The sequence below is a fragment of the Numenius arquata genome, chromosome 1 (assembly GCF_964106895.1).
Source record: "Numenius arquata chromosome 1, bNumArq3.hap1.1, whole genome shotgun sequence".
In the NCBI taxonomy this organism is placed as follows: Eukaryota; Metazoa; Chordata; class Aves; order Charadriiformes; family Scolopacidae; genus Numenius; species Numenius arquata.
The window spans coordinates 57,420,642-57,446,611 of record NC_133576.1 but is presented as its reverse complement, the minus strand read 5'-3'; the positions used below and the strand labels follow the sequence as shown (position 1 = coordinate 57,446,611).

At 42.9% G+C, this 25,970-nt stretch overlaps 1 protein-coding gene across 1 annotated transcript; it reads right to left on the bottom strand.

The window, feature by feature from the left end:
• Window positions 1-6,901: 6,901 nt before the first annotated feature.
• On the bottom strand, window positions 6,902-15,397 carry RBBP7 (RB binding protein 7, chromatin remodeling factor). The gene is made up of 12 exons (XM_074145787.1): window positions 15,176-15,397; window positions 14,784-14,928; window positions 12,661-12,803; window positions 12,023-12,196; window positions 11,597-11,712; window positions 10,860-11,020; window positions 10,433-10,559; window positions 10,265-10,342; window positions 9,593-9,669; window positions 9,104-9,161; window positions 8,216-8,326; window positions 6,902-7,439 (listed from the first exon to the last, which is right to left on the bottom strand). The coding sequence occupies exons 1-12, from the start codon at window positions 15,189-15,191 to the stop codon at window positions 7,371-7,373; spliced, it is 1,275 nt and encodes a 424-aa protein (XP_074001888.1). The 5' UTR covers window positions 15,192-15,397; the 3' UTR covers window positions 6,902-7,370.
• Between the last annotated feature and the right edge of the window lie 10,573 nt (window positions 15,398-25,970).

Genomic DNA, 25,970 nt, shown 5'->3' with positions numbered 1-25,970 from the left:
AAGCCATTTGATCTTGGTCATAGTGCCTATTTTGTAACTCCTGCTCATCAAAAGCTTTTGCTGGCTTTGACTGCACTTCCGCTACTTCCTGCCAGAAGGTCACTGAACCTGCTCCTAACCCTTTTCTCCAGCATGTGGTTCTTATGCAGGCTTGATGTTTAAAGCAGAAAATCATTGCCTTCTGAAGGGGAACAGTAGTTATGCTACTCTTAAACAGGTTTTGATGCTTCAGTTGACAAGGTTACCATTTGTTACACAGGTTTGGTCGTGCCCAGGACTGGGGGAACCTTTGGGTTTGCAAGTCGTTTATCTGAAGTACCAGCTCATGGGACAGAAGCTGACTTGGAGAGAATTAAGAGAACCCACCGCGTTGTGCTTTCTAGTGGCTGAAAAGCAAAAGGTGACAGCGGGTGTTGACTAAGTACTTCTTGTTTTCTGTGGGGAGTTTACACAGCTAACAAACAAACAAGTGCACTTCGTTCAGCTATTGCAGTGCTGAAGTGAAAATGTACAGCCCACACACCAATAACAGTATTTCAGTTAGAAGGGACCTACAGTGACCATCTAGTGCAACTGCTGTACTATAATAAGGTAGAGTATGGATAAGGGCATAAAACAAATGACAAAAATCGCCTGGCATCCAACACTCGATACCCTTAAGGGCCTCGCATGCAACAATAAAAGCAGCGCAAGTAAAGCAAACACAGTTCTTCGTACACAGGAAAGGAAAAACCCCTGACACCGCTTTTTGTCTCATTGAGGCAAAAATGCAGGCATGTTATACGTTCTCCAAATTTTGCTGTTATATGGGTATCAGTCTGCTATAATGTTTCAGTATTAATTAGCCTTAACCACTTCTACCTCCTCACAGGGATATTTCTGTTGTTCAAGTTTGTATTCAGAGGAGCTGGTGACACAAACCGTCACGTGCTTAGAGAAGAAAACAGTGGGCAAACAATTTGTGATGCACACACAGTAATGTGTACTGGCCTTATTAGTAATGAATTTTTGGCGGGGGGGGGTTGGACTACATGATCTCCAGAGGTCCCTTCCAACCCCATATCATTCTGTGAGCCACCAGTACAACGTGGGGCTGGAAGTATGCAAGAGTGCTGCTCTCCAGCTACTGCTCCTCTGAAGAGCTCAAGTGGCTGCAGGTTTTATCATTCAGCTTCTGGAAACACAGGTGCGTTGAAATAAAATAGCTGCTTTTCAACATAGTTTATAATTCCACTACCATCCATGTTTTATTTCAGTGCAAAGATGAAAGAATTTAGATTTCCTTGGTGCAGGCTGAAAACCTTAGCGAGAGAAGATAGATACCCTTTACGCTGAAAAATTGCACCACATACGTAGGCATTCAGAAGAAATGAGGAATTTGCCCTAAACTAGCAATTTTTAACTTTAAATTACCTTCTGTAGTTTTTGTTGTGCCTGCATTTCTCAAAATAACTAATACAAAAAAGGTAGGTCTCAAAACTCTGTACATAGTTCCCTCTGAGATAAAGGCCAGGGGAGGGAAAGCTTGCTGGTTTTTTACTCTCCCCAGCATGTACCAACCTGCAGGAGTAGCTTATCGAATTAAGTATGCTCTGTAAGTACACCTAAAGTAACTATTGTTTAATGCAATAAATAAATATCTTGCTGTAGCCGCTGTTCAGGTTGACTATTTTACAACTTTTTTTTTTTTAACTTCAAATTCCATTATTTTTACTTCTAACTGCAGCACATAAGCAGTATAAACTTACCGCAGAGGTCACCAGTTTATAAAATCAAAATATTAAGGCAGTCGGATAGACAAAGAGGCTTAAAAATGACAGCCTTCCAATGTTTCACAAACATTCTCCTCAGGCAATAAGAAAACGTGTCGGACTTGCAAATTAAAAAACACAATGGTCCCCCAGTAGCACATTCTCATTCAGTAACCAAAAGGTTTAAATAAGCGAGAGGTAGGTTAACTCTTAAATTAAATGCTGTCCCTGTGACCTGGCTGTGGGACCGAGCTGTCCTAGAACTACCAAAGTAAGGCTTGTGCAAGGTTGCCCCTGCTGAAGGAAGGTATGTATGTACACATATATTGTGAAAGACAATTCAGATTTTGGGAAAAGACAATCCCTGTACTGATTTATTTACTGAAGCACTTTGAACTGCAAATATATTAAAGATCATGAAATTATGCTCTCTTGTTGTTCTGTAATGAATTAGCCCATCCTGCTGCCTTTCAGCTGTATGACAGTAGGTACTGAGTGCATCCCTAAGCCCCAGCTAGCTGCCTCTTCCACGCTCCACAGGGAAGCAGCAGGGTGTTGAGGGATGTCGAAGATACCCATCAGTGACCTAAGAGAGCTTCCAGCTTGGAGCTCTTGGTATTTCAGTAAAGGAAATGAAGAACACTGACAAACACTTATTTTTATTTTAAAAGATAGATGCGTCTGTACAATAGCATTGTTTCAGTGCTAAAATATCTCTTGACAGTATGCTGCTAATCAACCAGACGGGTATGCTTTTGCAACAATTTATCTAGTTAACCAGGGTACAAAATAAGGTCTTTAAAAAAACCAGAATGGCTTTAGGCTAGTATGAGTGGCTGAGTGGCAACCTGTCCGGGTCTTGCCAGACACGGCAGTGCTTTGGCAGGCGTTCTGCATCCTGCAGGAGACCATGTTTCTGACAGGAATGAATTCAGAGAACACGAAGTAAAATTTAGAGGGACAGTCTACCACGAGGGCCTCTAACTCTTAACACTGAGTCACCAGCTTCCTGAGGGGACGTGAGATGTTTCTGGACAGCCTGGGACAGAAACTGCTAGCCCAGCAGCTGCATTGGCTGCCTTGGGCCTTCAGCAGCAGGTCCCCCTCTACCGGTTAGTCAAACCAAAACCATGCTCAGAGAACGTACTCGCCTCCTTTTTCTGGTTACTGCATTTTAGTGTTTTTACACCCCTGAACACCAGCTAAACCGAAGCACAGTTAATTGGGTAGTGGCCTAGCTGTCCTTCAGCAGCTTTCACGCTGTTTAAAACGTCATCTCCAGCTGCTGTCCACCTGCTAAACGCTGACAGCATCTCTGCCTTCCATGGGAATATTCAAGTGCTTTTGCACCTACCTGCATCACTTTTCGAGGAACCAGTCTGGAAAAAGGTGTGGAAGGAGACAAGTCTATGCATGATGACCCAGTGCCTACAACGCGGGGTGTCCTGGTAACAGCAGGCAGGGAATTAAAAACAAACAGCGTAAGAAGAGCAACGAGAAGAGAGCTGCCATTAGTAGTTCATCCCTCCTTCCCCCCTCTATCATCTAGTTAGCGAGGCAGTAAGAAAGATTAACCACCCAACCATAACAGACACACCAAGCTGAAATCACCCATCGTAGGAGTGAATTGCACCCTAGGTGCTGGTGCAAGGCAGCCAGTAGGTCTCCTCAAAGTAAGCCCTGAGGAGCACCAGCAGCAGGAGGGGTCATCTAATAGCAGCCATATCTGTGCCACAAAGAGCCCCTGTTGTGCTCTCTGGGAAGCACTTCTGTTTTTCCAGTACCAATCCATCAGTCTGGCCACTGACCATGCCATTTCCTACTTTTCAAGAGCTGCGCATGTCAGAATGGATATCGAAAGGAAGTAGGACCTGACCAAAACCCATCCCTGAGTTCAGTGTGTTTAATGCTTATCATTTGCTGCCACTTGCAAGTTAAATTAGCACCCAGAGCAGCCAGAGTTCTCCTTAGATATCACTGTGGGGGCCTCCCGTTAAGGCAAGGGAAACTGCTGGCCTGCTTACGCCGACCAAGACTTTGGCAACAGATGTTGACTCTTTTAGCTGAATGACCGTTAGCCACACAGGAAAGTTGGCAATACCTTTGCTCTCCAGCTTCACTGCCATTCCCTCACAGCACCGGCACAGGGATTATCTGCTGTAGACGATGACCAGAGGGTTCATGCTGGAAGGAAGTTGGTCCTCTCAGTGACACACAGGTAAGCACCTTCCTGAGGAATGGAACGCTGAACCACAGACATCTAGAGTCAAGTTCCAGCTGTCAACTGCCACCTCTGTCCTGGAAAGGGCTGGCTGTGGCTGAAGTTAGTCAATATTAAAATACCAGTACGTGGTACTACTCTCATGAGAGTTAATTACTTCCTTTGTCAAAATCATCTTTTGTTCATTCCCAACCCATTCCCAAGTATTAATGATTTTAAGAATGGGGATGCAACATTACACCGGTTTACTAATATCATAGAATAGTTTGAGTTGGAAGGGACCTTTAAAGGTCATCTAGTCCAACCTCCCCTGCAATGAGCAGGGACATCTTCAACCAGATCAGGCTGCTCAGAACCCTGTCCAACCTGACCTTGAACATTTCCAGGGATGGGGTAACTACCACGCCTCTGGGCAACCCGTTGCCAATGTTTCACCACACTCAGTGTAAAAAATTTCTTCCTTATATCTAGTCTAAATCCAGCCTCTTTGAGTTTAAAACTGTTATCCTCTGTCCTATCGCTACACTCCCTGATAAAGAGTCCCTCCCCATCTCTCCTGTAGGCCCCCTTTGAGTACTGAAAGGCCACAGTAATGTCTCCCCGGGGCCTTCTCTTCTCCAGGCTGAACAGCCCCAACTCTCTCAGCCTGTCCTCACAGCAGAGGTGCTCCAGCCCTCTTAACGATTTTTGTGGCCCTCCGTTCCAACAGGTCCATGTCCTTCCTGTGCTGAGGGCTCCAGAGCTGGATGCAGTACTCCAGGTGGGGTCTCACCAGAGTGCAGTAGAGGGGCAGAATCACCTCCCTCAACCTGCTGGCCACACTTCTTTTGATGCAGGCCAGGATACTAGACTTTAAGGAGTGTCCAGCCTAACAACTTCCCACACAGAACATGAAATGAGCTAAATCAAAACTCCTATTCATTCAACTCTTGCTCCTAAAAAACTTAAACATTTCTCTCAAATGGCAGCTTCACATTTGTGAGGGTAGAGCAGTAGGCTGACCCTGGCCAGCAGGTAAGCACTCACACAGCTCTTCAATTCACACCCCATCCCCGCAGGGCAGGGGAGAGAATAGGAACAAAAAAAGTCTTATGGGTAGGGATGAAACACAGTTTTATAGGTGGGTGAAGCAGTAAAAAAAAAAAAAAAAAAAAAAAAGTAAAAAGAAAAGAAAAAAAAGTCATTTGCCACCTCCCAGCAAGCAGATCCCTGCCAGCCTCTAAGCAACAGCCACCATGGAAGACCCCCTTCCTCCTCGATCCCCTTTTTTATTGCTGAGCATGACATGGCCAATTTGGGTCAGCTGTCCTGGCTGTGGCCCCTCCCCACCTCCTGCCAACCCCCAGGTGACATGCTGTACAAGCATTGCTCAGCAACAGCCAAAACACAGGTGTGTTATCAACACCCTTCTAGCCATAAACCCAAAACACAGCACCATACCCACTTCTTGGATGGAAGCAAACTCCATCCCAGCCAGACCCAGCACAGGTAATTTAAGACACACAGCTTGAGCCCAGTAACCTACTAACTTGTTGAAGTCAGGTAGAGACGACTAAGTTACACATCAAGGGAAGTAGTATTTTCAACATCAAAAAACCCACACTGTCAATACCAGTCAAAGTCCTCTATTTTTTTTTTTTCAGTTTGAGCAGAAAGATAAGGACAGCCAAATTTAATTGAGGCCTGTCTTAAGTAACTAAAAGCTTTCATTTAAACTCAAGTTAGACACTAACTTAGATTTGTCTGACTGACATCTCCCAAGGTGATCCACAACTTGCCTGTAGAACTATGATAAATATAGAATCATAGAATCATCCAGGTTGGAAGAGACCCTTGGGATCATCGAGTCCAACCATCTACCCTACACTACAAAGTTCTCCCCTATATCATATCCCCCAACACCACATCTAAACGTCTCTTAAACACATCCAGGGATGGTGACTCAACCACCTCCCTGGGCAGCCTATTCCAATGCCCGACCACTCTTTCTGTGAAAAATTCTTTCCTAATGTTCAGTCTAAACCTACCCTGCTGGAGCTTGAAGCCATTCCCTCTTGTTCTGTCATTAATTACCTGTGCGAAGAGACCAGCACCAACCTCTCTACAGTGTCCTTTCAAGTAGTTGTAGAGAGTGATGAGGTCTCCCCTCAGCCTCCTCTTCCTCATACTAAACAGACCCAGCTCCTTCAACCACTCTTTATATGATTTGTTTTCCAGGCCCTTCACCAGCTTCGTTGCCCTCCTCTGCACTCGCTCCAGCACCTCGATATCTCTCTTGTATTGAGGTGCCCAAAACTGGAGACAATACTCGAGGTGTGGCCTCGAGTAAAATATGGAGGTATTTTACCTCTACATGGTCCGAATTCTCCAGCTTCTCAGGCAGCCACAGGTTTAGAAGCAAACTGTATGTTTGTCTTACATTTGTTTAGATAATAAATGCATTTTCGACACCTGCTGATTGCCTCACATCAGTTTAATCAAAAAAAAAAGCTAGAGGAGGGCTCTAACTAAACACAGGTGAAACCAATTCACCAAGACGCTGAACATCCACATTGCCATCATAGCACCTGAGACAAGAAAAGGTTAAAGGACAGTGCTTCCACCACCACTCCAAAAAACATCCAAAACCAAACTCAACAGTTACCTGAGTCTGCTCAAGATTTATATTGGAACTTTACAGGAGTCTGACTGGTCATCCCCACATATTCCCCAAAACTCTTTCTACACCCATTCTGTTTGTGAATGATCCAAGTTCTCTATTCCAAGTTTTTCTGCATCAAGACAACTCTCATCTCCCCAGACCTTTAACTGTGGGGTAAACTAAAAATTACACATCTTCATTACCATGCAGAAATTAAATTATATTCAGGCAAGAAGGCATTCACCTTATGTCAGTGGACAACAATTAAACACACCAAACATTTTATTTAATAAATTTTATTTATGCAAAGCCAATCCAAAAGTGTTGTGTAAAAGTGAAAAGCTCTTTTTACATATTAATAAAAACCTTGGGTTTGTTTTTTTTTTTTCTTGCACATCTTCAGTGTGGGAAGAGTGAGAATTTTACTATTTTATTTACAGGAACCCACTAAGTTTGTTTAAAAAATATAGATATAGGTATTACGTCATTCTTATTTTCCCTAAAAGCTAATTGCTGTACAGTATACAATAGCTCAAAGTGCCTAAATAACCAAGGGTATCCCATCATAACTTGACTATACAAGCTTTTTGTGCCCAATTAAGAATATTATCATTTTGATGTAATGCTTTTGCGCAGTGCTTTTTTTTTTTTTTTTCCAAAAATTAGGGAAGGGGAGCCTTTTTTTTTTTTCTTAAATGTATACAGTAGTCAAATTATATTATTATGTTACACCCAGTATTTCCTTAAGGAAGAATAATTACGTTCCTTGACCCTCCAGTTCGGCTGCTGCTATATCTGGTTCTTCATCATTGTAAATGTTCTCTGCCTAAAGACACAAAACATTACAAGTGGTAGACGCAATTGTTTTTAAACGGTCTTTTACACTTTTATATAAAAAAACCATGGTAATACCAAGAAGGCACAGACAACATCCCCTTCTCAAAGGGACCCTCTCCCTGCCTTTTCTTAAAGGACAGCCAAATTTAGGCATGTGCATACAGTGGCCAGACTTCAGCAGATGTCTTCTCATGTTGTTTTATTTCAGCAGGATAAGCCTTAGCCATTTAATTCCCTAGCATGAACATTTCGTTGTTTGGACTTGTCTCAACCTCAGTCTGAACACATAACACAAGTTAAAGAAGAGGCATTAAAAACTGAAAGCCTGCCTCGTGATGCACATTTAAGTGTTACAATTTTTAACTTGTTATTCCCAAGTGATTTTATTCCACATTTATAAGATAACTAATCAAATTCCTGTAACGTAAAATATGAACTAACTGGAGAGTTAAAAGGCATCTTGCTTCACAGTCAACATGCGAGGCGGGGGGGGGGGGGAAGAAGAGTAAGTCTTGGCTAGTACTGGATATAAGTTTGCAACTACCAGATTTATTCTTACTATTAACTAGTACCTAAGACTTGGAGTTAAGAATAAGCTAGCGGTTGCATCTATTCAGGTTGGTTTAGTCTTTGTTTTCTTTTGAAAGCCTTACTCTCCAATCTAACAGCATAAGAAGGCACAAGCTGCCCTAAGAAGAACAAGCCATTTCAGTTTCATTTATGCAACAAGCTTCAGAGCAACTCCAGAGCTGTTGTGACACTCACCATTTGCCATATCTGCATTATGTTGTCCTCCGATACAGAACAGATTACCCAAGGCTCATTAGGATTCCAACTGAAATCTGAAATTTTGGCAGTGTGTCCTCCATGAATAAACTGTTAAAAGAGCCACAAGCTTCAGTAAGCCATTTCATCTCTAGAGAGAAATCTGTTAAATCCCAAGGTTCAGAAGTTAAATTCATCATGCTGATGACAACACACAGAAGAAAAGCTTGCTACTAGAGAGTCACAATACAGACATAAAGGCGGCGTGTGTGAAACGGTGCACTCCATTCATTGCTTATGGACAAGGATGCAATTGCTGAGACGGCATTTAAGTCAACAGTTCATCTTATTGTAACAATTGACATCCCCAGAAAGGTGCTACTTCACGTAAGGTTGGCCTACGAAATCCACCCATATTTTATATCCATTACCTCATCTAATTATATGAACACTTACACAGGAAATGAGGAAACAAAACTGGAAGTATTTCTAATTGTTTGTTTCCTAAGGAAGCAAAACAAAACATAAGCCTTTGTACTTTCTACATCATATATGGGACCTAACTGGCCCAATGCAAGGTAAACAATTTGAGGCCTTGGCTTTATATGCGTTTAGTTATAAGAAGAGTACAGACAAGCACATGGCCAAACTGTAAATACATTCAACAATAAAGATGTATAAATCATGCCCCAACGGCTTTGAAAAAAAAAAAAAATAATCACTGCCTTCAGAACTGAACAGAGGAAGCCCACTGCCAAGTGAGAGCAATGGACTGAAAACTGGAGAGGAGAAAAGATTTAAGAACTGCTGCAGTTTTAGCAGCACAGTCGTAAGGCATCGTACTGCCACATAGCACATCAGCAGACTGACACCCGAACAAGAACATACCAGCAGCTCAGGAGGCCCGTCTTCTGCATCCTCTGCAGACTGCTCTTCTCCAATTTTACTGTAACAAAGTAGTTTATACCTTTTATTAATAATGAAAATTGCATCCTGTATCAGCTTAACAGTTCCTAGACTTTGTTTCCAGTATTTGCTTTTGCTACTGTTTTTTCTCACTGTCAAATAACCATAAGCTTCAGGTTTAAAATGTCAACTGTTTGGCGTTATCACTCCTGAAATAGAATCTAACTTGTGAAGAACATGAAGGCAGAAATCACTTATTACTAAAGACAACAGAAAACAATTCTATCAGCAAGAAATCCTCGCAGAGAAGTAACATTAGAAGTACTGCGCTGCTTCTACTGTATACCCAGAACACTAGGTCCAAGTTAAGCAAGGAAGGCTACAGAACAGCACAAATGTAGTCTACTAAATAAAGCAGCTCTGCAGCCTTAGTGTATCTGTTCATACATACTAGAAGGAAATGTTCTTTACCTCAGATCCCATACATTAAGCCGACGATCAGTACCACTTGAAGCAAGAATCGTTTCATTATGAGGAGACCAGTGAACCTATTGAAAGAAAACAACTTGACTGGAGCAAAGTTACTGATTTCTAAAAGCATATCCTAGAAGACTGTCATCAGCACCCAGCCAACAAATTTCAACAACTATACTCAATACAGCAGTTTCTTCCAGCACAAAGGGTATCCTATAGCTCAAATAGAGTGCTTTAAAGTCTTAAGGTTTCTCAAGTTGAACAGCCCATATTCTTTCACTGTTACCGATTTACCGTATCATGAAATTTAATTGTCCAAAATTTACTGTTACTTGCACCTACTAAATAGGCAGAGTTCACAATATTAAATTTGAACCCAAGTCCTCTCTACAGCAGGACCATTTTAGAGAAACCTTCTACCCGAACTGAAGGTATTTGCAAGCTCCCAGTAACTTTTTAGCAATAAGTTGACTACTTGCTTCAGAGTCAAGTGGGGGAAGAAACTATGTGGTATTGTCTGTATTTGTTGAACCAAAATTCGCTATTTAATGTCGAACAGACTTATTTATTGTGGTTGGTCACTGTATGGAAGTCTACATGTTCTTGTCCAAATCAGTAGTCTTCTGTTTTTTTTTTTTTTTCTACAGCTTGTGAGAAAAGTTTACCCACCTGAAAAATTTCATCTTTATGTGACTCAAAAGAATGGAGTTTCAATTTTAAGTTCCGAAGATCCCACAAAGCCACTGTCTGGGAGAAGTAACAAGAAATTTTTACTGTAATGCCTATAGAATTATTATCTAGAATACTTATGAATTTAAAGTATACACAAATAAAAACCTTGTCAGCAGAACCAGTTGCTAGAATGAACTCGCTGTAAGGATTGAAGGACAGACAGTTGACCTCAGCTGTATGAGCATCTACAGAATGACTTGGTTTGGACGTGGTATTAGATCTTGTGTCCCAACTGTTGCAATGAAGCGTTTAGGGGAGGGTGAGGGGCAGGGAAGAAAAAGAGTGAACAAAAATTAATTTTCATAGGAGGTTCTTTTTCACTACACTACTGTCCTGGTTTGACGACAACTACACATTAGTTTAAGAGCCTACATTATTACTAAACTTAAGTCTGAAGCTACGGTTTTTATTCCATAACCTTTCAGTATTTTGTGTCTGTTGTACATGAGCAGTTTGCACCAGGAAGCTGACATTAATTTCATCTTATTTTCAAATGATGTGAACACATTAAAACTGCTTAACTTCAACTTACATCATAAGCTTCTGGTCATCCGCCACAGATCCAAACAGAGATTCATGGAGCAGATGCCACGCCACATCTTCTACTACTGCAGAGTGTCCAGTAAAAATCGCTTTCGCATCAACAATTTTGCCTTCTTTTGGTCCAGCACTTACATCCCATAAACACACAGTCTGTAAGTAAGGGCCGTATTCTATTGTTACACTGACTCTGACTGTATCATCTTTCAAATAAATAATCACATTCTACATATAAGCAGAGAGACACACTCCTGAAACAGTTCTTTGTTTTTGAAAAGGAACACTTAATATGTCACGAGAACTGAGCTAAGTTATCAATCAGTTTTCTGCAAATTCCAGACGCAAGGATTACGGTCACAAAAGCAATTTACACTTTTAAGGCCACAAAGAAATTTATAAGCTATTAGTTCAACTGATCTTTGAGAGTCTTACTAATTTATGCTCTCAGAACCAAGCCAGTTTAAAGGGTTGTTATGCAACAATTTCTTCCAGCATACAACTATAAAAACATTCTGTTCTTAATCAAGAACGTTACAACAAAGCGACTGTTGATTACAGCCTAAAGTTAACTGGCAGCCTTTAGAAATATAATTACAGTACGTGAGAGCTTCCTCACATAACAGTATGCAGCTACACTAACCCAGTTTTTCTCTAGTTATCCATTACAGCATAAGTTAGGAATGGTTGCGGTTTTTTTTTTTTAAATAGGGGAAAAGACGTCGATTTTACATGATCATCTGATGCACTGAGAAGATGTCCACTCAAATTTGAGTTCCATGATAAACCATAGCCTTCCTTCTGGTGCCCTCTTAATCTAAGGTCAGGGTTACACTCTCCACTTGGGTCTGAAAGAGAGGAAATTCCTTCCATTTAACTTCAAGTCGCACATCAATCCATAAGAGCATGATTATTCCCTAAGAACTTTACGTCCATTGCAATAATCATATTTTATATATCGGCCTCTTAGTAAAGTGCTGCTTTTATCAAGATTCTCTTATGATGCTGAGAATAACCAGGCAATTAAAGTCACCGGAGATATGGACCTTCTCATTTGGATTACAAAGCCCATCACCTCGCCTCCCAGCTACAGTTAAGTACAAGTTCACCCCTCAATGACAAGTGGCATTTTGCTTAAATTCAAGGAGTTTGACCCACCTGGTTTTGAGGGATGTTTAGTGTAATCAAACACCAACACATCAGCAGATGGTGTTTTTGTAGCAATGATGCAGGGATTCTGTGGCATGTAACGAGCACGGTTTACTTCACCTTCATGGTTAATTTTGATCTCTGTTTCAATTTTGCCAGTCACAGATCCAAAGCCACCAAACTCTACATTTGTCAGAAAAGAGCCAGTTTATCACATCAACTATTTTAAACAAGTGAAACAGCGTTTCATGTCATCTCCCCCACTCTAAGAAACAGTGGTAAGCATCTTATCATGAAGCCTATGAAAGAATAGCATCACCTGACACAACAGCATTAACACTTTAGATATTTTGCATCCCCTATGATATAGACTAAAGTTCTGAAAGAGTTTCTATTTGAGGCAGATGCGTATCAGTTCTTACCACAACTGACAGAGCTGGCAGAAATGCTACAGGGATTGTACATCCTAATGTTACCTAAGTTTTTCTAAGCTCCCTCTTCTTAGTCACAATTCATGATCCAGAATTAGTGTAAATTGATAAGCATATGTCAGCTTTAGTATTTAACAGAAAATCAGAACACCATTAGACAGAACACTTATTAATGCTACTTCTAAAACATAATCTAAGAATGCATGCACTGCCTACCTCCTTTCTCACTGTCATACTGCGAAGTATCAAACTGATCATCATTGGGAATCTGGACTCTTGCAACAACCAGGTGGTTCTGTTCATCAGATGTGTGCGTTCCCAAAACCAGCCAGTGCAGAGCATAATCCTTTCCTTCTGGCCTGTTTAGAGTAATAAATGCACGGAATAAAATTATGTGCTCAGTTCCAGAAGTTCAATACCTAGCATCAACAATACTCAAGATTCAAACTTCTTCAGGGAGCTAGAAAAGAGAGACTCATGTAAATGACCCTTTCTTTGTCACAAGAGATTTATGCAATATAGTGAACTAGACTCTGACGTAAGCAAGTCAAAGATGCAACCAGCAAGGCTAGAGTGACAATACAAATCAGTAAACACTGCCACTATGGCTTGAAAGGGACAATTACAATTTGCACAGTAGTTACAGGTGAAGCTAATACCTACTTCTGTCTTTAATTCCCCTGGCAGTCACATAGTATTGAACTAGAAAACAATCAATACTACTTTCTATAAAACACAAATACTGAGGACAAGTGGCAACCTAATTTAGTTACTCCTCTTAAAAGCTCTTACCAGCTATTATTTTATTTCAGAAGCTCATTTTTAAACGCTGCACAAATCCTAGCTAACTAGACTCAAGTTTCTCTTCTGGTGGTGAAATGTAACATTTAGTAGTAAGTAAAAGGCTGGATGGACACTGCCATTTATCTCTGAAAGGAAAAATTTAAACAGTCAAAGCCAAGCAACTTATGCGTTCTTGAAAACAACAAACTAATTATGCTGTCTGAATCCAAGCAAACAGGAATCATTTGGGCAATCATATACCGCCACAAGTATTACTACACCAGTTCCAAGCCATCATCATACATTTTGAGGGGGAAAGAAAAATACAAAACAAAACAGAACAAAACCACACAATGCACACACACTTACTTGTATCAGGAACAGTTGTCTCATCATGCCAGGTGCCATACAAAGAGACAGTCCTTGCCTTAAATGGCTTACATATTTTGACACTGGATAATTGGAAATACCAGGTTTTAAATTGAATATTAAGTCAATCTGCAAAATACGAGGCAAGCAGAAGTGTTCCTCATAAGGGCTCCACACCCTCACATCCCCACTTCATTTTCTCCATGTCATAAGGAGTTGGCTCACATCTCTCAACATCTTCCCCAAACATTCTGGTACAAAAAATTAAGTGATCATTTAACCACCAAGCATAACATCACATATGTAAGGTGGAATTTTAAAAAGGAAAGAGACCATCCTCTAATTATTGCATGAACTTTACATAGAAGATACTTTAAAATCCAGCTGTATCCAGTTTACAACAGCATGAGGGACCTGGTTCTTGTCCACTACCTCAATGGAGTCCTGAGTGGTTGCTGCAACAATTTAAGTTCTATAGTACCTGGCACATGAACAGAATCTATCCCCATCTTCATAATTCTTTAAGAAATTAACCAGAGAACCCACAATTTTCAGGGGGACATGGAAGAATGGGAAATTAAAATATGTTAAATCAACAGTGAGCCATGGACAGAACCAGGACACGAAGCACCAGTTTTAGGACAATACTCTCTTAAATAAGTTCAGGCTTAAAACAAAACAAAAAAATCAGAGACAGATACTATAGCTTCTATAGAATAGTAATCTGTAGTGCACACGAGGAAAAACAGTCTTCAAGATAAAGCTAATTTGGTACTTAGATTTCTCTGATCAGAATTAACTACAGAAGAGTGTTAGATAGCTTATGTATCAGTAAATTGAGAACGATTTCTCTCCTCACACCTCATGACATCTTCTGCTAGGCTAAGCTAGAGTTCTGTAAAGTATCAACTTGTGACTTTTTTCCTCAAAACTTCTGCATGCTCAAAGGGTTTTTTAAGTTGTAAGCAAAATAAAGTGTTGTAAGCTCACAAAGAGCAGCCTAATGGAAGTTATTCTCATCTTGCATGGGTTTTATCCTCACATTACCTAACAGACATGGTTAGCAGAGACAGAGCAGTGGAACGAGCAACTGCAGAGCCTCAGCTCCTGCTTTGCAAATTAAGCAAATCAGCAGCTAAGCCCTGTGCCTCCCCGGCGCCTTCCAGGCCTCTCCTCCCTTCTCTCACCTAGTCACATCAGGCAACCACTGCACGGTGAGACTGGGCCACTCCAGCGCATGTGTCATCACCAGGTCGTACAAGAAGGGGGTGTTTTTCTTCCAGATCTTGTACTCCTCGCTGATGACTCGTTCCTCCACCGTGTCCTCCAGCACTGCAGGAAGAGAGGGAGGTGAACCAGGGGCTCCCGCCACAGGCCGAGGCTATAGCAGAGAGGGAGTGGAGTAGGAGGGGGGGGAGTCCCGAGTGGCCCTCAGGGGCAGCCGCTGGGGGAATAACTGCAGCCGCCCCACCCCCGCTACCATCCCGTCAGAAGCTCCTTGGAGAGGAAGCCCAGAAGGGCTCCTCTCACACGCGTCCTCCCCCCACTAGAAAGAGGGGGAGCGGGGGGTGCCTCCTACCTTCCTTGCTCGCCATTTTGGGTGTGTGTGGGTGTGTCCGCGCACAGGCGCGACGCGGCGCAGGAGGCAACAGTTAACGGCGGAGAGGGGGAAGGAGGGAGCGAAGGCCACCGATGAGGATGAGAGCTGCCGGTGAGGGCCCCAACGGCGCCGCCACCGCCCCGCCACGCGCGGCCCGCCGACTTCCAACCCGCGCCTCGCGCCACCGCGCACGCGCCGCCCGCGGGCCCCTCCCCGCCCACGGCGGCAGCCAATGGAACGGGCGGAGAAGGGGCGCGCCAGGCGGGAGCGGCCGACGCCGGCGGGGCGCTCCAATCAGGCGCCGGCGCGCGCGGGGTCCACGCGGCACGGGGCGGGGCCGCCCTAACCGCCGGGAGCAGCGGCGGCGGCTGTGGGGCCTTCCCCGCCCCGGGAGCGCCCGGCCTCGGTCTCCCGAAGGGGTTGACGGGGCGCCCGGGGGCTCTGTGCGGCGGCCCCGGGAATCACGGTGTGGGGCGGAGCGGAGGGGACGAGGAGGAGCCAGGCGGCCGCAGAGGCGGGCGGGGGGAAGGCGGGCGGGCCTGGGCGCGTTAGTGCCGCGAGGTGGGGCTGTAGGCAAAGCGGCTCGGCCGAGGGTGGCAGAGCAGTGAGCAAGCAAACGGGCTTCGCGCGGCTTCACCCGGGGAGTAACCTGCCAGCCCGGTCCAGAAACCGGTACGAGCTCAGCTCGTACCGCGGAGGCCCAGGCGTTCGGGTTCGATGAGCGTGATCCGCTCACCAAAATTTTGCCGTTGCCTCAAAGTCTCAGCGTAGCAGGAGGGCGTAAGGCCGAGAGGCCGCTACGGGAGCTGTACGGAGCCATGCGCACCGCAGCGGCGTTAATAACGGGTTTCTCTGCTTGGACGGTGCTCCCGGGAGCAACCACGCTCACCGCAGAGAGCACCGGCGCTCCCCCCCAACCCCCCCCGTAATTAATTAAACGAAGGGTGGTGCTACGACGGTGGTGGCGCCACGAGCCAAACTGGGAAGCTCTCCCGTCATTACTGCTGGGAAAGAGCAGAGTACAAATGCTACCCGCGACTATCATTTATACCCGTCTTCTTGCAGGGGGATAAAATAGAAATTAAAAATTTAAGAGGTGTTAAATAAAATCCCTCAAAGCACTCAAGAGTGGGTCAACAACAAAAAACTTTCTTCTGGCCCTCCTCCTAAAAATACCCTTCATGTTACTGTTGCTGTAAGGGAGATTTACCAAACAGGGCATCAGTCATTGCACATTGGAAGTAGAAATTGGGAAACAGGAGTAGTTTTATTATTACTTAAATCATTCATTAGTTTTTCATGCACAGAAGCCAGGGTACATTCAGAAAAGAGGGACAGTGCTGTCAACGAGAGGGAAATGAGAGCAAATGACTCTTTCTGCAGAAGTGTCCAAAATACAAAATGCAAGTTATCCCTTGCCACCAATCAGAAATTACAATAATTTACCCATTAAAAGAGACAAGAACAGCTCACATCTTTAACATCAGTTAAAAACCGATCCCGGCATGAATGAAGACTAGAGATGAGCCTTGTGGAGGCAAGCAGAGGCAGCTACACCCGGGAGACTTGGGGTAAACCCAGAGGGGTCGGGGCGAGGGGCGGTGTGCAGTGCTGCAGCCGGCTGTGCAGGGCTGCAGGGTGAGCTGCACGGTGCAGGGCTGTACTCGGCCTGTGGCGCAGGGGCTCCGCAGGCTCTCACCGCTGCAGCATGTCTCTCTAAACTGTGTTCCATGTTATGCAGAGGTTTGGGACTTTGGCAGTAAAATAAAAATTTCTTGGAGATACAGCAGTTACCAGGCAGCCTATCTGCATTTGATATAAATTTAAGTTTAGCAGCAAAGAACAGCAGTCGGACCGTATTTAGTATGTCTTAACTAATAATCTTTAAATTATATTAAAAACTTAGCTATTAATCCCACTTTACAACTAGAAATCATAGGATCATAGAAATGTTGGGGTTGGAAGGGACCTTAAAGATCATCTAGTTCCAACCCTCTGCCATGGGCACCTCCCACTAAGTTGCCCAAAGCCCCATCCAACCTGGCCTTGAACACTTCTAGCGATGCGGCATCCACAACTTCCCTGGGCAACCTGTTCCAGTGCCTCAACACCCTCATAGTGAAGAAATCTGTGAGTAAAAATGGTTACAGAGGCAACAGCTGAATAGTTACAATTTTTTGGCAATGGTGCTGAAGATAACAGAATGTTGCTTAATTTTTTAGAAGAAATGCATGTTTGAAATATTTGTAAGTTGCAATTAGGGCATGGAAGACACTGAACTGCATTATTGAATCCTTAGTCACATAGTATCAGTCAGTCTCACCAGAGTTTTAAATCCTGTTGTTGTTTAATAGGGTCAGTGGTATTGTCTGACTACTGTGGCAAGTGACACAGCTTCTTTTAAACAGTGATACCCAAATAAAATGCATGGCTTTGCCACCGTGCCCGCCCAGCCTTTCCGTTCTTCTCTGTTTCAGCTATCAACTAACCGAAAGACCATTTAATTGAACTGCTTTTTATTCAGCTTGAATGAACAGTGCTTCACAGGTAACAGCCTTAACCAGGGTAGATCTTTCTGGCAGCTAACACTTTCCAGCTGAATAATGGAAATATAGGCAGTTAAGAATCAGGTTAGATTCTCCCGAATCCTCCTAAACATTCAAAGGAACTTTCTGCCTCCAAATTGCATGGGTTCTCTTACCGTGTTGTGACTTGGAGTCTTAAGATAAATTTTTGCTTAAGTAATAAACTCAGGGAATTGAATCCTGTATCGCTAAGGCTCATATGCGTTGAGTCCCAAAAGAGGAGGAAATTAGCTGCGTAGTGGAGCTCACTGTACTCAGCTAGAGATAGTGGCAGGAGAGAGGGGAACACGCAGCCAAAGAAAAGCTGGCATTTTTTAATTTCTCTCTGTGAGGACACTGTTCATGGGCTGAGCCTTCTACGTCTGGACTCCAGTTTTTCAAACAAAGAATCCAATTATGGAAAATGTTTATGTCTAGGAGAGGCTGGAGAGTCAGAGGCTGGTAGGAGCAGCTGAAGGCTGCAGCATGGGAACTGGGGAAGAAGGCTGAGGTAGGCAGCCAGCTCCTCATACAGGCAGCCTTCTCTAATCAACCGTTGCTTTTTTGGCCAGTGTTGAAAAACAGAAATCTTTTGGTGAAGGAGCTAAATAACTAATCTTCCTCTCAAACCTGCACAAATTGTAATTAAAGTTATGCATGGCTTGCTTAATCAAAATGGGAATCTTGTCAAATTAGTTGGGAGCTGTGAAATAATCCATTTCGTAGGAGCACACGAGTGTGTTAACAGACACAGAGCCTTGATCATACAAGATGTGTTACCAGCTTGCCTTTGGCAACGCTTACTAGTTGTTTTGGTATTTGCTGCCAAGTATGTGTCTACTCCTGCAAAGTGCTGAGGCCTTCCTAAAATGTTGGAGAGTGAAGACTGAACCTTTCAGAGTCTCTGTGTTGTTGCAGAGCGTTGATCACTTAAACCTCAGATACTGGATAAAAGAAATCTCTGTCAGGCTTCCTGTCTTTAAGTGACCTCTGTTAGCTCTCACTGAAGGGTGATTACATGGCCCTTTGAAGGATCAAGCCTGTATGAGCATTTGGGTGGGATGCTGTTTGTGCTTTTTGCTATAAACAGCAGTATTTTTGGCCACAGCTTACCTGGAATATGATGGGAAAATATGAATTAATTTTGGGAAATGATAAACAAAATTGTCCTTCAATGATGTTATGTAGGGCTTGGCTAAACTATAAATGAAGAGAGGAATTGCTCCCCGATCCTGCACAAATTTTTTCAGACTTGGGTTAGGATCTGCAAATTGAGTTGGATTCTAATAGGCTGCCAGCACTAGTGCTAGCTTTGGTGAACAAAACCTGTCACACCTTTATATCAAAATAGTTGGTATATGACCAGCACAGTTCTCTTCTTGCTAGCAGTTATACTTGCACACAGCCAAATTTTGTTTTAATTTAAACCCACACAACAAAAATCCTAGTATTAAGTACTTGTTTCCTGTTGAGATTGTAATGGAAAAGACAATTTATAAACAATATGGCTATTAAAGAAGGCACATCATTGACTCTTAGGTTGGTTATTTGCAATTCATCAGCATGGTCATATCTATGACCACACATCTAAAACACATTCTTTTATTCCCACACTTTGTAAGGAAAGTAATTATCCAAGGCTATTGTTCATCACTTGCAGTATGTGTAAAATGTATGATAAATTAGTTTTGAAGTAAAAGAGTGACTTGAATCATAAGCTTTATTTTATTAAGCTATAGTTCCTTCAAACCTAAGCATAAAATATTGCATTTTCATTTCAGTAAAAAAAAAAATCTGTCTCCTGCATCCTCAATTGTATGTGCTGCATCATGCTTCAAATCGCTTGGTACACTTAGGAAGAATTATATGCACTTATTAATTTTCAGCTTGAAGACACATATGCTGATTTATTACCCTGCAAAGAATTAGCTGGCTTGCTGACGCTTATGTCTCTTATACATTATGCAGAGCTGATGGATGTTCATAGCACAACTCAGCAAGTAGGTGTAGGGGTTACCGTGAATGACCATCTCAATCAAAAAATTGTTTAAAGAAAATCAAGTTTGCCCATGTCATGGTTTAACCCTGGCTGGCAACTAGGACCACACAAAGACACTCACTCACTTCTCCCCCTCCCCAGTGGGTTGAGGAGAAGAATCGGAAAAATAATGAAAACTCATGGGTTGAGATAAAGACAGTTTAATAAGTAAAGCGAAAGCCACATGCGCAAGCAAAGCAAAACAAGGAATTCATTCACTGCTTCCCATGGGCAGGCAGGTGTTCAGCCATCTCCAGGAAAGCAGGGCTCCATGATGCATAATAGTTACTTGGGAAGACAAACACTATCACTCCGAACTTCCCTCTTTCTTCTTCTTCCCCCAGCTTTATATACTGAGCATGTCGTCATTTGGCATGGAATATCCCTTTGGCCAGTTGGGCTCAGCTGTCCCAGCTGTGTCCCCTCCCAACTTCTTGTGCAGCCCCAGCCTCCTCACTGGTGAGGCGGTGTGAGGAGCAGAAAAAGCCTTGACTGCTTAGCAGCAGCTAAAAACAGCAGCATCCTATCAAAAGTATTTCTCATCCCAAATCTGAAACACAGCACTATACCAGCTGCTAGCAAGAAAGTCAAGTCCGTCCCAGCTAAAAGCATGACAGCACAAAAACTCAAAATTGCCCATTGGAAAAGTGAAGTAGCAGCCTCAGCATTTATCATTCTCTAATATATTTGCTATCATTGCGTATCTTCAATAGCCTGTTTGGAATAAAGCATCATTTTCATCAAACGTGCAGTTAAGAAAAGCACACCTCAGTTTAACTGGTGCAAACGTCCATTCAGAATTTCTTAAACTGTGACTGTGTTTATTTTTCCCACTGCTCATCCACTATTTCTTTGTATTTACCTAGTGATTATTATCTCCCCAGTATAAATCACACCTAACCAATAGCCTGCTGTCACAGAAAATCTTGAGCTGTAGCAGTGTAGCAGTGTCTTGGACTTTTTTGTTGGGATTTGTCTAATGACAGCATGTCTCTGGCGGTTCACTTCTAAATAGGCTTGGCTGTGTTTTGTCCTGATATGCAATGTATATTCACCTGGACATGTTCCTGTGCAACCTGCTCTAGGTGGACGTGCTTTGGGAGGGGGCTTGGACTAGGTGATCTCCAGAGGTCCCTTCCAACCCCGTATCATTCTGTGATTCTGTATGTATGCTGCATAGCCATGTGCAATTGATAGCTTTTGCTTTGCAGCGAATAAAGTACATTTGTAGGAACGTTAGCGCTTAGGGGAAGGTGTAACTCACTCCGATTTCATCCAGCATTGTAGGCAAATACTCCTCTTGCACTTTCTAGGTGGGATTGTTCCCACTGTTGGGATGCTGTAGTGGGAACTCATCTGCATGTTTTGGATAACTAGCACCGTTTATCACACTTCCAGCTAACCATCGTAGATTGTATTGAACTTCACGCTGCAAATGAGAAGGAATCCTGCGGTAGTCTTGGTGCATTCTGTTAGTATTCAGGAATATACAGTGCTTTACCTTTGATGTAGAATATGTTTATGTTGGAACATAAAAACTAAGCTTGTTCTCATATAACAAGCCTTCCCCTCCGCCTCCTGAAATAACATTAACACTGCGCTAAGCCCAGACTAATAAATCCCACCCTGCTGAACACTTTTGTTACTTGCCGTGGACGTGGCAGCATTCCCTCAACACCTAGGCTTGCTGGGCTATTTCTGTACTCTGCAGTATTTGCTTAGCATTTTCTATGCAGTTTTTAAATAATTCTATATAGATTGGCAGGTAAATTATTTGAGAGGTAGATATCAACATTCACATAACTGGCTTGGTACCCTTTTACTGATTTTGCACAGAGTAGTGAAACTGGTGGAACTACTGAGGAGCAGAGGGCCTATGTGAGTAGTTTTTAACAGGTCATCTTATGAATCAGCGCTGCAATATGTGCTGCTTTGCATGCTATACATTTCCAAGAGGACGTCAGATGTGCTTTCATTGTATAGTCTGCTGTAGTTCTGCAGCCTACTGGCCTGGACAGATGATTGCCCACATATGGAGTTTACAGACCTGTAGGATATTAAAAGAAATGGCAGAGGATATTTTGCTCAGCAGAAAATACTTTGGCTTTTTGACAGAAGTAACAGACATGCAAATCTGTTCAACAAACAATCTATTGTCCTAAAGGTACAAATGCTTAAATGAGTGCCAACAGGGGGATTTTCAATAAAATGGAAGGAGACATCTGAAGCTTCCAGCATTTGGCTCAGTGGAGTTCCTCTTTGCCTGTTGCCCTGGCCTCCCTGCTTGTGATCTCAAAGGAACTTGGGGAGCAGGAATGGGTAGTTCCACACCTGTGTATGGGTCACAGGAACCAGAAGAGACTGTAATCCAGAAGCTGCTGTTTTCAGTTATATGGAAAGGACTGGAGGCAAACTGCTGCTCTCAATGATGTGCTGAAGTATCGTGAAGCACAAGAAAGTCTAAGTCTTCCGTGCCAAAGAAGGTGAAAGGGAGATGTTTATTATAATCCATTTCCTCTTCATCTTCTATTCTTGGCCTTAAAAGCCTCTACAAGTATTTCATGAAGGAATGTGATTTCTACCTTCTAATCTTTGGGAATGTCTCTCTCCACCTGAGCTGCCTGGCCTTTTTTCAGAGACTTCTCTGAGGTCACCATATGGTTTCTCTCTTTGTTCTTCACTCTTACTCTTTTGAGACTTGAAGCAATTAATAACAGCATTATCTTCAAGGTTCTGGGTATCTCAGAGGTGAATCCACTGAGACAGGACCTGTGCCGAGCAGTTTTAGCTCACTGATCAGCTTCTGTGGTAATGAAGATTTTTTTGTTTGTTCCGTTTGACTTAGTCGTTATGGCAGGACACCCTCAGGTGCAGTTCTCAGAAGCTCTAGAGATCTTGAATTTTATATGCTCTCTTCATTCCAAGAGTTCTGAATACTGAGAACGATAGTACTGCACCGAGTATGTAGTAATGGATAGGTGTTATGCCAGATAGCTGTACAGCATTTTACTTTGGGAGGCAGAGGCTGGGGCTAGATTAACTGTGGAGTCACAGTGTGTTAGGGACATCATAGAAGAAGGAAAAGGCAGATAGAAGATTTGCTGAGACCCAGGTTGGTGCCTGTTTGCATTTCTGCAAAAAATTTCAGTTTGAAAACTGGTGGGTACCCAAGCATCTTAGGACTATCCAGCAAGTAAACTTTGCTGCAGTTTATGCTAGTTACTCCCAGTGGTCTCTGCAGCTAAAGCGGCACAGCCACATGTTCAGAAATGGAAGAAAAGAAAGATAGTGGCACTGCCCTGTCAGATCAGAACTGTACTTGAACACGTTCTGCAATTAGCAGTCTGTCTTATATTCCCTGTGGGCCAGTTCAAAGTTCATCATGCTGTTAATGCCGTTTTGCAATACATTTCAGAGTATGTTTCTATGAACAGCTTAAGCCAGTCTAAGACCATAATAATACTAAAAGGAGTAGACCTGGTCTCCCCTCTTGCTAGCCACTCTTCTGCCCCTGCCCTTGTGTCAGCGCTACCATTCGTGTGGTCAGTGGGGGGCTGTGTCAGGTCCCCAGTCTAGCCGATTTAGGTTTTTTTAGCAGAGTTGGTTTTCAGCCAGATGATCGCGCTGGGCATTCTCACTGCATGTCTTCCTGGTCTTAAACCTGGCACGATGGGGAGCACACGGCCAAGGGCAAGAGCAGGGATGGCTCCATTTAGGCTCTGGTTTCAGATTAGTTCACACCAATTGTGAGATTGCACCAGAGGCCATGCAAGTCAATAGTGTCAGCACTTTACTGTTAGTTCATTGCCGTGTCTGGAGCATTCAGTTCCCTGAACAACCAGCTAGTAGTATTGTCTCTTGGCCACTTGGCTGTCTTCTGCAGATGAGGAAACTGAGAAAGAAGGTGAAAAGTCCATTCACATGCTTTCATTTGCTGGCATGGGAAGAAAGCTTTAAAATTTCTACTTAGTTACTGGTACAAATGGAATATATAACTAGGGCTTCACTGGGTGACAACTCAGCTAAATATGAGTACAGGGATTCGCAGTATCATGGGACACCAGTGAGACCTTATTTGACGCGCACTTAAAATATTCTTCAAAGAGGTTTTTTTAAAGGAAAAAGGTTTTAACAAAATTGCTGCTTTGCTAAGAAGCAGCACAACTGGATCAAATTAAATAAAACCTGAATTTTAAAAGCATCTTGTGATTTGAAATACTGCAGAGAGCCTCTTTAAAAGGTGTTTGAGACTAAGCGTCCATCAGCTGAGGAAATCCCTAACACTAGGGGCTTTAGAAGAATCTATGCTTTCATATTTGAACTATTTCTCCATACAGCTAGAAATGTAAAGTAAACAGGGCCTAAGCAACTTGGCCAAAGTATTTTAGGGACTCAGAACTGCTGACTGCTAATCCTAGCTCAAGTTTCTAGCCACATGCCCAGAATGCTAACGTTTGGCTTTATTGTTTTGTATTTTGCCTTTAGTCTCTGCTGTGAGGTACACTGAGGGAACAGCGGAGCAGTGAAGACTTAGCACCTCTGCCCTCTTTCTTAAGGAGGAGATGGTTTTTGCTGAAGCTTAGGGAGACAAGTACAGACTACATGATAACATACTTCTGTGTGAGAAGTCATTTTTGTCTCTCTCACTTTGAAAAACATTGCACATGGGAGGTTAAGGAGGGTGTGAATAACCTGGTTTCTTTTTTGGAAGAGTGACGCAGATGCAGTACTTTGGATGTCAGGACAGCTTTGCTGTTAGTTATGTGTTATCATTACATCTGCATACCAGAGTCACAGGTCAGCACCCGGTTCTGTCAGCACTCTACAGACACCATAGGAAGACGTCAGTTGTTGACGTGAAGATTTGTCTTCCTCTTAAATTTTGAGAATAAGGCAGTTGGGTACAGGAAGATGGGACTGTGCAAGGTGACAATTATTGGTGAGAAAAATAAGCGGTTCTCACGATTGCAACCTCCCTGGTAGCAGAGATAATATAGAAAGAGAATTTGACAGACACACAAAGTTATTATATTTAGCGTGGAGTCAAGGTCCTCGAAACAAATTGCTTTACTCTACAGATCCACTCCTATTGCATGGTACTACTTGCTAGTGTAGACATAAATTATCTTGTTTCTTTTAACTTTTTTTGCTGAAAGGAATACAGCTTTTTGAGAGCTTTTCAAGTGCTTTTTGCTTATATTTCTTAAGTATGCTGATATCCTATCATGTGTAATGACTCAGTAGCATTTGCTCAGGTAGCTGTCGTGGTTTCGGCAGATTTTCCAAAACCAGACCGACAGATGGCCCTTCCCCCCCCCCCAAAAGAGAGGAGAGGAAGAGATAAGGAGATTCAGAAGTTTAGAATGAACTAAACTACTTTGATGAAGAATTAATATTAAAAAAAAAAAAAAAAGTATAAAATAATGAAATAGATACAATATATACAAAACGATATCAGGCTCCCAGGATGACAGTCACATCACCGGCAGGCACCGGGGAAGTCCCAGACTGGACTCAGCGACAGATGGAAACTTGATTCTGGCTCTGGAGTCAGGAACACAGGAATCGGGATCAAAGGCAGATGAACAGAGTCCTCGTCGGACGTTGGCCATCAAAGAAAAAGAATTGACCCTTTGATCCCTCAGCTTTTATACTGAGCATGGGGCAGATGGGATGGAATACCCCAGTTGGTCAGGTTTGGGTCACCTGTCCTGTCCACTCCTCCCTACAGGTGTGACCCCTCTACGCTTTTCCATTTCTGACCCTCTAAGGGGGCAAATAACGAAATTGGCTGACCTTGGTTGTTATGGCATTAAGTATAAGCAAGAGCCTCTCTGCATGCCATTCCTTGGCATGGAGCACAAACATAGGTCTTATCATTCTGAGAACGAGCAGTTTTCTCCACAATATGCTGTTAATTTCAGAGAGTTAGAAGAGGCCTAGCTAAAATGTAAAATTACAGAACAGAAAATTGGTTCTGTTTTACTTCAAACCGGTACAGTAGCATTATATGATTTGCTTAGTATTTGCAGTGAAATTGCACCTATTTCAGGACAAAGTTTCTAGATTCACAGTAGGCATCTTTAAGCTAAAATGACATATTGAAGGTAAATCTCAAATGCCTACTCAGCATTTTGGCAGTGGCACATATGGAAACGAACAGTTAAAGGCA

Excerpts from the sequence above, each read along its gene's own strand:
- RBBP7 (XM_074145787.1), bottom strand. Across the intron at positions 12,804-14,783 it reads TGGTTGCCTGATGTGACTAG|GCCAGAAGGAAAGGATTATG; the intron begins GTGAGAGAAGGG and ends TACTCTAAACAG. Across the intron at positions 11,021-11,596 it reads TCAGTGCATCAGATGATCAT|ACTGTGTGTTTATGGGATGT; the intron begins GTAAAATCGACG and ends CCTTACTTACAG.